Source organism: Rhodamnia argentea, chromosome 4 (genome assembly GCF_020921035.1).
Source record: "Rhodamnia argentea isolate NSW1041297 chromosome 4, ASM2092103v1, whole genome shotgun sequence".
NCBI classification, from domain to species: Eukaryota; Viridiplantae; Streptophyta; class Magnoliopsida; order Myrtales; family Myrtaceae; genus Rhodamnia; species Rhodamnia argentea.
Window position 1 is genome coordinate 23,742,526 of NC_063153.1, and position 13,772 is coordinate 23,756,297.

Here is a 13,772-nt window from a genome sequence, read left to right on the forward strand (position 1 = left end):
TTTGACTAATGTTGGCAATGACACTTGCAAATGTTCAATGAGCCTGTACCAATTATTTTCTGAATACAGTCTTTCAGACCAAGCCTCATGTTTCCGGTATTCCATTTGCTTCTGGGTGCATGATTGTCTGCAAAAGAAATTCATCTTCTTTTCCCCTCTCGTGCACAAGAAAATTATCGGGAATTCATGAAATAAAATGATGTAATTCCGGTCGGTTTTACCATACCACCAAGCGCAAATATAGTTCATCTTCGGGGCCGATCAATCAGAGTAAGGCTCGAGGTTTTGCTTGATCTTTAAATTATGAGGGTATTCATAGATTTGAGATTTACCAATTCAAAATGGATTCGCTCGTGCTTCGAACGGAGCTCTTTTCGCATATTGTGGTAAGAAATATGAAGTTTAAACATCCAAAAAAGAAAAATACGATACGACAAAAAGAAGTTGACTCTGTGATTTGACCGAGGTCGTTGGCTGTTTCTCATGTCAATAGTAAAACAACATCTATTGTCTCAGAAGTAAGAGCCTTACATTGAATTAAGTGGTTGCCTTCACGGGCCCAAGTTGGTCATTGATTTGCTAGATTATACCTAGAAGTTTAATTCTTATGTGGATTAAATTCGTGCATTAAATTAGATGGGTTATTGCTAATAAGTGCAGTAAAAACCCTTCACGATGAAAAGTAATTCGCAGCTCGTTCTTTTTATGTATTAATAAGTTTTTCTCACGTAGAAAAAAACGTAATTGTACTTTTTTTTTTGTGGTCGAAGTACCTGTACTTCATAGCTTATTCATCGTTGTTTTTTGACTTGAAAAAAATGTAAGTATGTATACATATTCTTATGCATTAGTAACTTTTCATTAGAAAGAAAAAAAGTAATGATGCTGTTTAGTTCTCCCTCTGGATGGTAATTATCCATATATAAAAGTAAGGTTGAAAGTATTGGCTTTTAGTAATTTCTCCAAGTGAAATGTAGAGAAATAAGAATTCACACATGATTAATAACTTACCTATTTGACGTGTAGCAATTGCTATTCTCTCATTCATACCAAAAAAAAAAAAAAAAATTACCCATTTGACTTATAATTTTGTGTATGAAAATTTGCATAATACACGGGAATAAATGCATCAAAAATCTTAAAACTTATCATGAAAATGCAATTGAATCCAAAAACTTTCAAAAAGAGAAATCAAATCCTAAATCTTGTCAAGAAAGTACAATCAAATTTTAAAACTATCACGAAAGTACAATTAAGTCTTAGAACTTTCAAATTTTGAAAGTTTTAAGACCTGATTGTACTTTTTGAAATTCCAAGACTCAATTGCACTTTCTTAAGTTTTAGGACTTGATTACATTTTCGTGACAAATTTTAGGATTTTCGACACACTTTTCCTCTTATACATGTTTTATATAAAAAATTGGTACTGGTACCAGTATACGAGATAAGTAACTTTTCCACGGCTTTTTCACTCCTTCCCCCAAATCAGTGTAAAGCAACAGGGATCCACCATACAACAAGAAGCTTAAAAATGCCGGAAAAAGGTTAATGACAATGATCATTTTCAGAGCAACATTTGTCATTGCTTATGAGTTTCCATAACCATTTCCACATGAAGGAGAATGTGATACAATTGAAGTTGTAAGAGAAAGGTTTTGTTCAGTGAAATACTGTGTACATATGAAGAGTATTCACGAGCCAGAGTCTGAATGAGGTTCCATCTTCAACATCGACGACCGCAAGAGGTAAGTGCACCACAGCCATTCTCAGCGATTTCCTTACCAAAGACAAAAGCAAGAGTTATGCACAGGATAAGTCCGATTTCAGCAAAAAAATGGTGCATATAGGATGTATGGAAGATTCAAGATATTTACTATGGCGAGAACGCCGAAGCTAACAAACAATATGTATGGCTGTCTAAATCTCCAAACAGAACAAATGATATGCTATGATAGTTCACTTTCGAACCCCACCGACTTATGAGTAACTTTTCATCAATAGGTATTGCGTACGAACTTCAACTAACCCATCTTCTCAGTAAAAGAACCATGGAGGTAAGTACTTACAAAGACCAAGCGCTGGAATCACACCGAGCAACAAAATAAGCTTCTTCGACTTTCTTGTCTCTGCAGCTTCATTCCAGTCGGTCGTGAAGGAGTAGCTTTTGCAACTCTCTTTGCTGCACAAAGTCATTTGCACAATAAATTGAAGCTTATTGGGGCTAAGATCCTCAAGAGATAAATCAGTCAGACCATGCAACCCACCAAAATAGAGCTACATCTGGAGCACAGTTATCTTAAATGCAATACTTTTGGGCAAATTCAACACTCGAGGGAAAAAAGGAGGGGAAAAGTTTTGAGCAGCTCCAAATTGCTTATATCTAAACTTCCAGCTTTCGGTTCTATCAGGGAATATAGGAATGCAGAAAAACTAGCTGAAAGACATTTGAGGTTTTCAATCTCTATCCACTTGATAAACAGGCCAGCCTAATTGACAAATATATCCAGTTTCACACGAGCAGTAAGCTCAGCCAGCCAAAATAAAACATCTGCCTTGTCAAACTGAAAAAATTACATTTAAAGCCATGAAATTACCTATCTCATAGAAAAGCTCATTGACATTCTGTGCAGTCTTTGCTGATGTTTCAAGAAAAGACAAACCATTTTCCTTAGCATATTGCTCGCCTTCCTGAAATAGATATATCATTTGAGTAATCATTGGAATAGAGAGAAATAAGATATTGCCATGCATATATGCATGCATGACATCAGGAAAGTAGATTGCAGTTACATCCATGTCAATGGTAAAGTCACATGCAGCTCATAATTGTATTTTGAAGAGGAACACAGAAAACTCCAGAATAAGAGTAGAAGCTTTTTTTGGTCAAAGCACAGTGGAGGTAAGCAAGGCTGAAAAGTCTGTATGGTGGGCTGAGATATGATACTGTGATAAAGCCAAGGAACTGTGAAAGTCTATACACAGCCACTGAGGATTGAGAGCCCTAGGGAGGTTCCTTTTGATTTAAGCTGAAGGTGCTAATCAACATCAACATCAACATCACCTTTATCCAAAACTAGTTGGGGTCGGCGGTCGATAAACCCAAAAATAAATAAAATAAAAGCAAGACCGATTGGAGGAAAAGAAATAATTATATAAAAATAAAATATATAAAAATGTATAGGGAAAAAGGACTGAAAAAGGACTAAAAAGGACAGTGTGGAACATAGAAATTCTGCCCCTCCACAATTTTTATGAATGTCATAGTTGTTGATGGGAGTCAAAATCTCCATGAGCATCAGCTATAGAATATGTTTTGATCAGTTTTTATTGCAGGCATACTGGAAGGAAGTGATTGGCTTCTTACATCACGAAAACTGATACTTGCCACTGCCAATAGTGGGATTCAAAAGTAAGAGAGATAATCTTATCTTCTCTTATCTAAGGTAAATGCGCAAGACACATTTAGACAACTACAGTAGGGATAAATATGTCATCCTCTAGGTGAAAATGAAGGCAGCCTTCACTGCCAGGAAAAAGCAAACGAAAGAAGAGTAGTGTCATAATATGTTGGGTGCCAACGAAAAAAAAGAGCAAGTGTCAAGAATCCTGATGTTCATTCACTCTGTTTCCTTATCAGAAAAGGTCTATGGCAAAAGATGGTTGCATATTCCACATACCTCATTATGCACTTGCCTCTTCTCATTCAGGTCTGCCTTGTTTGCCACCAGGAACATTATTAACTTGGGATTCCCTGTTGTCATATCAGAACCAAGATTATTCACATAACACCGCAGTACAATTTGTAAAAACTACTGAAACACATTCCCCGAGATAGAGAATAAATTTAAGGTCTTAGTTCTCACTGATTTTGTTTAGGTTGAGTTGCAATATCTGCCGTATGGTTGGCATGATATAGCGCTAATAAAAACAGAACACATAAAATCTACAGATTAATGAAATTATATGTTGAACTTGTTTGAAACTTCACCATTAATCTGAAATAGGAAAATCTCGTCGATCGAAAGGAAATGAATGAACGAAATCCCGACACACATTGTCTAAGACACCTCGTTAAAGTACTATTTACTATAAATAAAATGTGCTCCTCATGCATAGGCATTAAAGGATGAAAAGTACAGATGCAACCGTTTGATGGACTTAACTTCAAAGCATAGTAAAACGGAAGATGCATGGTATAGAGTAAATATCAAAATGAATGAAGCCCGCCGAATCTTGGAAAAGGAAAACAGAAATCGAAGGCATAACTACTTCGACATAAGAAAAAAAATCCAATGACGTTTTAACCTCAGCTTAGAGAATCCTATGCTTCAGAATGTCTACTATTTTGACCCTATATACAAGCACCAACCTGCTCTCCAATTATTGAACAAAAGACAATACCAAGAGCTCAAATAGCTCAAATAATTTGAATGTTACCTTGTCTCTGCAATTCTTGAACCCATTTTTTGGCCCGTTGAAATGAGTCCTGAAGCCATGGAAAAAGAACTTGAATTGGTTAAGATGATCTCTTGCTACCAACCAGTAAACGAAAAGGTCTCAGGGGAGGATAAGTTCTACAACAAGCCTTTCCATCTGAGGTACTTCATTGAAGCAAATATATGAGCTCTCCTAAGGACTATTATGTTCAATACAGGACTTGCCCAAAGTTCACTTATATTTTCCATCACCATTATTCTATAGCAAGTTTTCTTCACCAGAAAACAACTACCTCTAAGAAGATCACGTAATTACATGGCATTCAACAATATCAAAGCAAGACCTAAGCTAATTCATCTAAAAACTAAATGATAGAACCCTGCTTCTATCCCTATAAACAAACATACAAAGCACAAATAAAAACGTTGTATCAAACTTAGACATTAATACCATGCTAGTAAGGTCATAGACAACGACAGCCGCAGCAGCACCTCGATAGTACATTGGAGCCAAGCTGTGATATCTTTCCTGCCCAGCAGTATCCCATATATCAAACTTCACGGTCGCTTCGTTCAGTGACAAGACCTGAGTAAAGAAGGCTGCGCCGATAGTGGATTCCTGCAACTCACTCCAGTCAGAGGCTGCAATGCAGTGAATTTTTTTGGAAGCATGGTGGAACAGATGTAATGTACCTGGTACTCATGGAATTGGCCTTTGACAAATCTCAGTACCAGACTCGTTTTTCCAGCTCCCATGTCCCCGAGAAGTACCTAAGACAAGAGTTATGTATCGTCATTAATCCACAACTTTCTTCCTATTTTCCGCATTGTCAATAAATAAGCAGCAGTCGAAGCTTATTTCCTGCAAGGAGTTCATTGTATGTATGAGAAACAGATTCAAGTAAGCCCTTCTCAGAGCCATCTTTCTTTACCAGGCGAAATTCCAGATGGGAAGTAGCAACTCAACATTGCTAATATGAAAGGCTGCAACCTACTAAACACCAACTTCCAACAACAAATCGCTAGCAAGCACGTTCCTTTTTTGGATACTGTTGGCAAATTTTTAGCGATGGTGCTTGTACTCCGAGAATTGGCTTCCTATCCAAGCAATCCACCATGCAGGAATATGCGGCAGCTCGAGCTTAATTAAGAATCATTCGACAGGCTCAACATCATCACAGATCGCAAATATTATGGGAGTTCTATCGAAAAGCATGCGGCACATCAAACCCTATGCAACATACAGTAGCAGCACACTAAAATTCCACCTCCTAAATTCAGACTTCGACAGAATCATCGACACATAACATAGACGAAAACAAGAAAAGGGAAAGACATACCCACCAGCTTGGCTTGTATGTTCTTGTTCCCTGCTCGGGCCATCCCTCTCTCCCTCGATCCAATCTCTCTCTCTTTAATCTCACTCCCAGTCCCAGGCACACCCGCTCAGGCACGAACTGAAAACCCTTAATGGAGAACTCCAGAAAGCGAAGACTTCCAGATTGAATTGAAAACGAAGGGCGATCAAGAGTCCGTGAAGAAACCGAAAAAGGGTTCCTCTCCCTTGCTTTTTTGAACGACAAAGGAAAAATGGAAAGCCGTGAGAGATGTAGACCGACAATGGAGATAACGAAGAAGCTAATGCGGCATTAGCGATGAGTCACGCCCGAAGATTGCTAAATCCACGCAAAGCTTACGCGGGGAAGAGCGACGATCTCTGGGGATAAGAACCTGAAGATGGAGTGGCAATAGCGTTCGATCGCAGCGCAGGAATGGTAGTTTGCGGTGGACTGGTAAGTTTGGGTTGTGTCGGGCTGATGCTCCTATTGGCCCTTTTTTTTGTTTTCTTCTTGTTGAATGGTATTTCTGGGAAGACGCGTAGCTTTATTTTGAAAAAAATGATGGAAAGTGTCCTTTAACTTCGGCTAATTATGCAATTCCGTCTTGATCTTTTAATTTGTGTCACGTGATATTTAAACTTTTAATATATATTTAACTTAATTTCTAAAGTATATAAAAATATTAAATGTCGTCTCGAGATTCAATTAATGAAAAGATAACGTTGGATATTTTTATATAATTTAAGGACTATATTGAATATTAATCAAAAGTTTATGGACCACATTAAATAAATCCACTACGTTATTTATTGGACAAAAATTCAAGAACTATTTGTGCTATTATCCCTTTTACTTTTGTCAACCTCGTGTGATGTTAGTAAAAAGACTGGTTCGGGCTATGTTGTACTCGCCAGAGATGTAAACTACATATGATACTATTTAGGTCAAAAGTCTTGCGTGAAACGCATGTGCTCATCGGCCGGTGAAGATATGGTTCGGGGTGTGTTTTCAAAGGAAAATTGTCCAAAAAGTCCTAAACATATTGCAATTTTGTCAATTCAGTCCTAAACTTTTTAATTTTATCAATTTAATCCTAAATATGTTCGCGTTTTGCCAATTGAGTTCGTTTGACTAATTTTTGTTTTCCTTTACTTTTTATTTATTTATTTTTCCTTCCCTTCTTCCCTCTGCCGGCCTTAGGCGAGGGCCTTCCTCGCTGGCCTCGGGAGAGGTTGCCCTTGCTTGGGCTGACAACGTCTAGACAAATTTTCTCATGTTTTAAGACTAAGTTGGCTCCTTCGTAATCTTACTTAAGTCAAAATCTACTCTAAAGATTATTCTGAGTATGGACTAAAAAAAAAAAGGATTTTTCAGAGAAAATGGTCCTCCCTCACCTTCATTATTAGTGCACATCGACCCCGTTCGAGCGACATTCACATTCGACATCGTGAGTGTGACCTTGTGTCTTGGTTTTTGGTTTTTGTTTTTGTTTTTGTTTTTGAGTTTGATCTTAATTCCTTACGAAGCTAACCACTTAATCTTTTGTTTGAGTATTTCCTGAAATGGTGAACTTATGGAGACCGCGATTGACCGCTGGACGAGTTTGACCAACCTCTCCGCATGCCTAACTTCTTGTCCGCGCATTCCCTTCATTTAAAAAAAATTCATCTTCGGCTAGGTTCGGACCAATCAGGCTGGGCCTGATCCTAGGATCATGCTTAATCCCACCTTGAAGAGTCTCTCTCTCCATCCGCGTGGATGAAAAGTTTTACACTGATCGTCCACGATACGTCGCAAGAAAAACAAACGCAAATCGAACGTGACGAGTGACGGCAGAGGAACTAGTTCCGATTTCGGGTGAAGTGTCGAGAAATTCTAAACTTATTATATCGGTGTCAATTCAATCTTAAACCTTTTAATTATACCAAATTAGTCTTAAACATTTTGTAATTGCACCAATTGAGTCCATTTGATTAATTTTTGGCTGAAAATCGTTGACTAACGTGGAAGTCGGCCATCTTGCATGGCATAGGTGACGTTAATGTGGACTTTTTTAAAAATAATTTTTATGTTTATTTTTTTTCTTTATTTATTTTTACTGAAGGTCAGCAAGGGTCGTCGACCGACCACTGCCGATCAAAGGCGAGGCCTAGGGACCCTTGTCAACACTGGGCAAGGGTCGCATGTGTTGCCGGATTTGGGCGTCATGGTCTCACGTAGCTCTAAGCAACGGCATTGCGGCCCTCGCCCGTAGCCGGCGAGGGTCGCGACACCCTCACCTTGTGTTGGCGAGGGTCGCCAGCCCTTAATATAAAAAAAAAGAGCAAAGAAAATAATAAAACCAAGAAAATCATTAACAAAATAAATAAATAAAAATTCATGTCAAGACCGGCCGTGCCACATGAGACGATCGGGGTACATGTCGGTAATTTCGGGTCAAAATTGACTGGATGGACTTAATTGGTACAAATGCAAAATATTTATGACTAAATTGACACAATTAAAAGGTTTATAATTGAATCAGTACTAATACAATAAGATTAGGTCTTTTTTTTATGCTTGTCTCTTGGCATTCACAATCCCGGATCAGCTTATATGAGTTCATGGCTAGAATTTTGACTCATGAAGACCAATCGCCAGCACTTATATAAATATATAATGACCCAATCCTTTATTGTTAAGTGACTTTTCTTTCTTAATCTGCTTCTGCAGCTTAATGTTGTTGCACAATTTGATTCCTGTCTCATACACATATGCAACAAGTTCTCCATAAGTAAGTAGATCAAATGGAATCTGTTCTCCATATTGCTCTCTTATCTTATCTCGAACTTGATTTCCCATTAGGGTAGGTAATCCTGCAAGGAATTTCTCTTTCCAGAATAGTTGATGGCAATCTGGTCCGAAAAGGACTCACTGAAGGAAAATATCTTTGTATTCCCCGAATTCACCCAAGGAACGGCATTTCATATTGGAAAGGAGGTCTTGATTTTGATCTTTGATTATGAAAGGATCACCTATGAAATGTTGGGATATGGAATATATAAGAGTACTAACAGCGTCTTGGACCATTTGACCATAATCATCAATTATAGTTTGGCCATTGTCATCGACCTTAACCGCATTGAGGATTTGGTGTCTTTGTTCATTTGTGAGATAATTATCCCACCATCCTTTTAATTGACCAGAAAACCCGGCAATTATCATGAATGCTATTTGTCGATCGGTAGTATCCGGAAGAGTTTTGTAAGTGGTAGCCAACATGGCCATTTGATTGAGAACCTTTATGAGGTTTTGTTCGGAAGTTCCATCTATATTCCATTCGTAGATGGCATCTGCAGAGTATTTGTTTTGGACTCTTTGGAAGCTTTCTTCGGAAATGATGTAGGGAGGAGTAGCTCTCGAGTAATACAATTTCTGAGGCTCTTTCCAAATTATCCTATTTAATTCATGAGTTTCTTCTTTATCCAAAACATGAAGTTAGCTTTCCTAGGTAGATGGTTTATCGACCCTAGGGGTATCTAATATTAAAGGTCTTTCGGGTTTTTTCTCTTGTTTAATTTTTTCCCTTTTTTCTTGTAAAGCTTTAGTAAATTCTTTACTAAACTTTCTTGGCATTTCAAAAGGTTTAAATGGAGGAGTTTGCAAAGTATTCAAAATGGGTGGAGTAGGCTGGATTGGAGATATAGAAGTAGAAGCACCACTAATGGATGAATCGATCCTATCTAGCTGGACTCCTATGGTATGGATATGTTGATCGGTGAAGTTATTTTGCTCCAAAATTTTCTGGATTCCTTAGTCTTCAGTTTCAGATGGGATCTTGAAAGGAGAAGCTAGAATTTCACAATTTCGATGAGCAATTTTTATCTTTCGAAGAGGTGGATGATTAGATTCAATGACTTGGCCATCATCTAATTGCCACTTATATCGTTCATCTAAAACAAATACATCTTTATGTTTGAGAAAACATTCTTCAAACCAATCGAAGAAAAACATATGAGCTCCAATTTGGTCAAGGAATTCATAATATTTTTCTTTGATCTTTTTGGTTTGAGTTTTGAATTTATCAAAAAACCAATTACAAAATCAGTATTTTCTATGGAATTGAATTCTTTGTTTAGAAAAATCTGATCGGGTACAAAATCTTTTTCCAAAACAAAGCATTCTCGATACGTCACATTGCATTCTGAACCATCATCTTCCATTTGGGATTGAGTGGGTTCGGGAGATCCTGGATTATGTCTTTGATGGTAAACAGGTCTAGAAATTCCTGAACCGGTTTCGATGCCACTCAAATTCAAAGGTGGAGCACTCGGACTAGGAGGTCTCTGTGCGGGCATATTGATACTACCTTGACCGCTTATTGGCAAAATAATGACAGGAGGTAGATTTGGATGAAGATCCACAAATCTTCGCGAAGAAGAGGCGCCGAAGGATGGCCTTGACTTGATATCAAAAGATTGGCAAGAGAATTGGATGGTTACCCTTCCCTCTGGATGTTGGATGATATTGGTTGGATCATTATTTTGAACAACAATTTAGGGATTGGATTTTCTATTTCCCATTGTTCTGGAATAACCGCATCATTCCAACTAATGGATTTTGGAATTATGGCATTAGATCTCAAAATATCAGTTTGTAAAAGGAGGGTTTTTCCTTTAGGAGCATTATTCAAAGTATGGATATCAAAAGCAGAGGACATGGCCTTGTAATGAACTTTGTAGATGAGAGAGAGGTATTGATCCCTCAGCTACACTATAGTTATGAGTTTTGATTTGTAAGACAAGAGATTTGAGAATATTCTCGTCTTTAAAAGATATAGAACAAATTTGGGTAACAATCAAAATGAATGGGACCATTGGAGAGACTCGTTTCTACGAGTATAGAATCTTCATATCTCAAGAGTCTTGCATCTCTTAAAACAAGAAGTAAAGTATTCAAACCTTCCTTGAGGAGTGGCTTAATCCCTATTTGAACCATTCCAAAATGAAGATAATTATACTTCTGATATGTTTTTTTAAAGATTCTTTATTCAAAAGATGTATCAAAGAATAGGAATCTCCTTACCCCAAAAAAAAAAAGATGTATCAAAGAATACGAAGAAGAGAGAGGGATGTCTAATTCTTCCGTCGTAATTATGTAATCATTTGATTTGAAGATCTTACGAAACTTTGATTCTACGTAGATTTGGTCATATTTAACCTTTAGAATTTTCCAATTTTTTATGGATTTATTGAAATCTTCAATGGTTATTTCTTATCTATGCAAAGGATCTTCAGTTTGAGAAAACTCGTATATAGAATTATTGGAAGAAGAATTAGTTCTTCTTAAAAGATCCATTTTATATAAAAACTTTTTTATTCACCCAATCGATTCCTCGGGTTACCAGCCCTGTTGACCAACAGACTTACTCACCTCTGCTGGGACCATAGCGGTTAAAATGAGGTGACCTCTTTTGGGCTAATAAACTAGGAATTTAGATAAGATGTACTAGATAAGAACAACCATTCCTTTTCCTATGGCTCTAATATATATAAAAGTAAATTGGAAAAGAAAAGGTCAAAAAAAAAAAAAAAAAAACGAATGGACTAGACTAGATCGAGACTCCTTACCTCGCAACATTCATCATTGAGTTGACAAAGATAAAGCAAGATGATGATATTGATGACCACCTACCTCTTCACCTTCAATGCCCCCTACACATCGTTGTCTTTCAATATTCTCTATTCACGACGAGACGTACATGTAATCAGTGCGCACACTTTCTTTTCCACTCATACTCCGCAATATGGAGCCTGCACCGGAAAGACCCCGCGTGGCTCGTGGGCGAGCACACGCACCGCTTCACGGCGCCGCCCCGGTTGTTGGCCTCGCGCGCCGCCTCCCTGGTCAGAGCATCTGCATCGACCGTCGAACCAATGCCTGTAGCCGGCGAAACCCGCCATCTCGAGCGCCGAGTCGGGTCCCCGAGGGCGAAATCCGGAACGTTCGGGCAGCACATATCGATGATGCAAAACCTTTAGCTGATGCGCGAGCGAACAAATATCTGTTCTTATATGGAGGTGGGGTGTGAAGTAAAGGGTATGGAAAAGGTAAGAATATGTGCGGTTGCGGAATGATGTAGCGGCAGAAGGAAGCGAACGAAGGAGAGAGAGACGGTGGGGGCAAAGTAAAGCTTTGGCATAAAGTGCTTTTGATTTGTCAATCTCCTCCTGTCCTGTGAGCACAGGGGCGAAGTCTGCTGCTTCTTTTGGCTTTTCAACTAAGGGCGTCCATTCGTCGGGGAAGCGATTCTCGCTCAAAAAAACTACTTTAATCAAACGCATCTCAATTTTCGCTTTGACTGAAAGTTCCTTACTTAGTTTTAACACTTTAAAGATCGAGTCCCATCCCACACGAGGTCGATTCCCCGTCGCGGATGATTTTGTATAAGGGTTAATTTTTCACACGAGGCCTTGCATGAACCGGCTTTACGCCTGCGCTACATCATCTTGATTGGTTCGTACTCCATGCTTTTCAATTTGGATGCCGTGGATTGTAAACTCGCAGAGGTTTGATCTCCCTAGATGGGGTGATGGATTCTCTCGCAATCGCAATCCCTAAACCCGAGTTCAGTTCCTTCTTCGGGTACTTCGATTCCAATCGGACTCAAACCTGGATAGAACGACAACAACCGGTGTGTCTTCTCTATTTTCTTCGATTCACGTGGCACGGTTGAAATTGCATGGATGTCGGCTCAGCAACCATCCGCTTATGACCTTTATATGATTACCCAAGAAAGCAGTGCCCTTTATGTGGAAAAACCAAAGCCAAAAATTGGGCTTCGACCACTTACTTTGACTCGATCACGTGGTCGCGATTGGCTAGACGCGATCAGATCGGACGAAGGCGAACTTTGAAAAAGTGTAAAAAAAAAAGTCATAAATTTATTATATTTATGTCAATTAAGTCTTAAATCTTTTATTGGTGCTAATTTAGTTTTGAGCCTCTTGCATTTATGTCAATTGAGTCGATTTAACCAATTTTAGCCGAAAATCGCTAACGTGGACGTCGGATGTTCTACGTGGCACGACCGGTACTAACGTGAATATTTTACAAAAAATTTAGTGTAATTTTATATTTGCAATAAATTTTTTTGATATTTTTTTTCTTTTTCTTTTTCGCACACTTTTTTTTTATTGAGGGTTGGTGAGGGTCGTTGGCTGACCCTTGCCGGCTCCTGCCGGTCCCTAGCAAGGGCGTCGTGGCCCTCGTCAATAAAAAAAAAAAGTAAGATAAAAAATAAAAATATAAAAATATTTGAAAATATACACATCAGCGCCGGCTATGCTACGTGGGACAACCGGCGTCCACGTCGTGGAATTTCAGAAAAAATTGGTTGAATGGATTCAATTGATATAAATATAAAAAATTTAGGACTAAATAGGTACCAATAAAAGGTTTAAGACTAAATTGATGTCAATGTAAAATGTTTATGACTTTTTTTTTTGTACTTTTCACTGGCGAGGTTAAGTGGGACCCATTTGTTTCCAGCTGAAATTCCGCCCTATCTGAAATCTTTCGATGCAGCAGTCAGTGGTTATGGCCGGGACGAGTTCTGTCCCGTCCCACGGGACGCTCGACGTGTTCTAGAATCTGGAGAAACGCGAGAGGAAGGTGGAGAGGCTTGCCGAATGGAAACTCTCAAGGAAAGACGCGCGTTGAAAGTTTGACCAAATTGAAGAGTCGTTAAGTTCCCACCATCGGTCAAAAGCGGGACGCCAATTTGCCACGAGGCAGCGCATGGGTCGCTATCGTCCACCCCGAGGGGGGCCGTCCCGAGTGAAAGAAGCCGCCGCCTCTCCGCCACCCCGAGTCAAAAACCTAAACTCGGTGTTCACGACGTGTTTTCTCTCGCTTTCCTGGAAACTGCAGATTGACCCACCTGCGTCATATAAAAGGCACTTAAAGATCCCAACCCCTGCGTCTGCAAATCGTCCGTCCCACCACCCTCTTTTCC

The 13,772-nt window shown here is 38.8% G+C and overlaps 1 protein-coding gene across 4 annotated transcripts; it reads right to left on the minus strand.

Annotated features, from left to right (window-relative positions):
• Positions 1-1,561: 1,561 nt before the first annotated feature.
• On the minus strand, positions 1,562-5,961 carry LOC115740707 (ras-related protein RHN1-like). Of its 4 annotated transcripts, none has more exons than XM_048277773.1 (8): positions 5,781-5,961; positions 5,130-5,207; positions 4,888-5,055; positions 4,438-4,486; positions 3,678-3,751; positions 2,595-2,688; positions 2,067-2,179; positions 1,562-1,777 (listed from the first exon to the last, which is right to left on the minus strand). In XM_048277773.1, the coding sequence occupies exons 1-7, from the start codon at positions 5,817-5,819 to the stop codon at positions 2,085-2,087; spliced, it is 597 nt and encodes a 198-aa protein (XP_048133730.1). In that variant the 5' UTR covers positions 5,820-5,961; the 3' UTR covers positions 1,562-1,777; positions 2,067-2,084. The 4 variants fall into 4 exon arrangements, with proteins under 4 accessions (XP_048133730.1, XP_048133728.1, XP_048133729.1 ...); XM_048277771.1 differs by having other exon boundaries at positions 3,678-3,754; XM_048277772.1 differs by having other exon boundaries at positions 1,562-1,780; positions 3,678-3,754.
• Between the last annotated feature and the right edge of the window lie 7,811 nt (positions 5,962-13,772).

Excerpts from the sequence above, each read along its gene's own strand:
- LOC115740707 (XM_048277771.1), bottom strand. The coding sequence starts at position 5,819 with ATGGCCCGAGCAGGGAACAAGAACATACAAGCCAAGCTG. Across the intron at positions 2,689-3,677 it reads AGAGGCAAGTGCATAATGAG|GAAGGCGAGCAATATGCTAA; the intron begins GTATGTGGAATA and ends TATCTATTTCAG. Across the intron at positions 2,180-2,594 it reads TGAGCTTTTCTATGAGATAG|CAAAGAGAGTTGCAAAAGCT; the intron begins GTAATTTCATGG and ends GACTTTGTGCAG.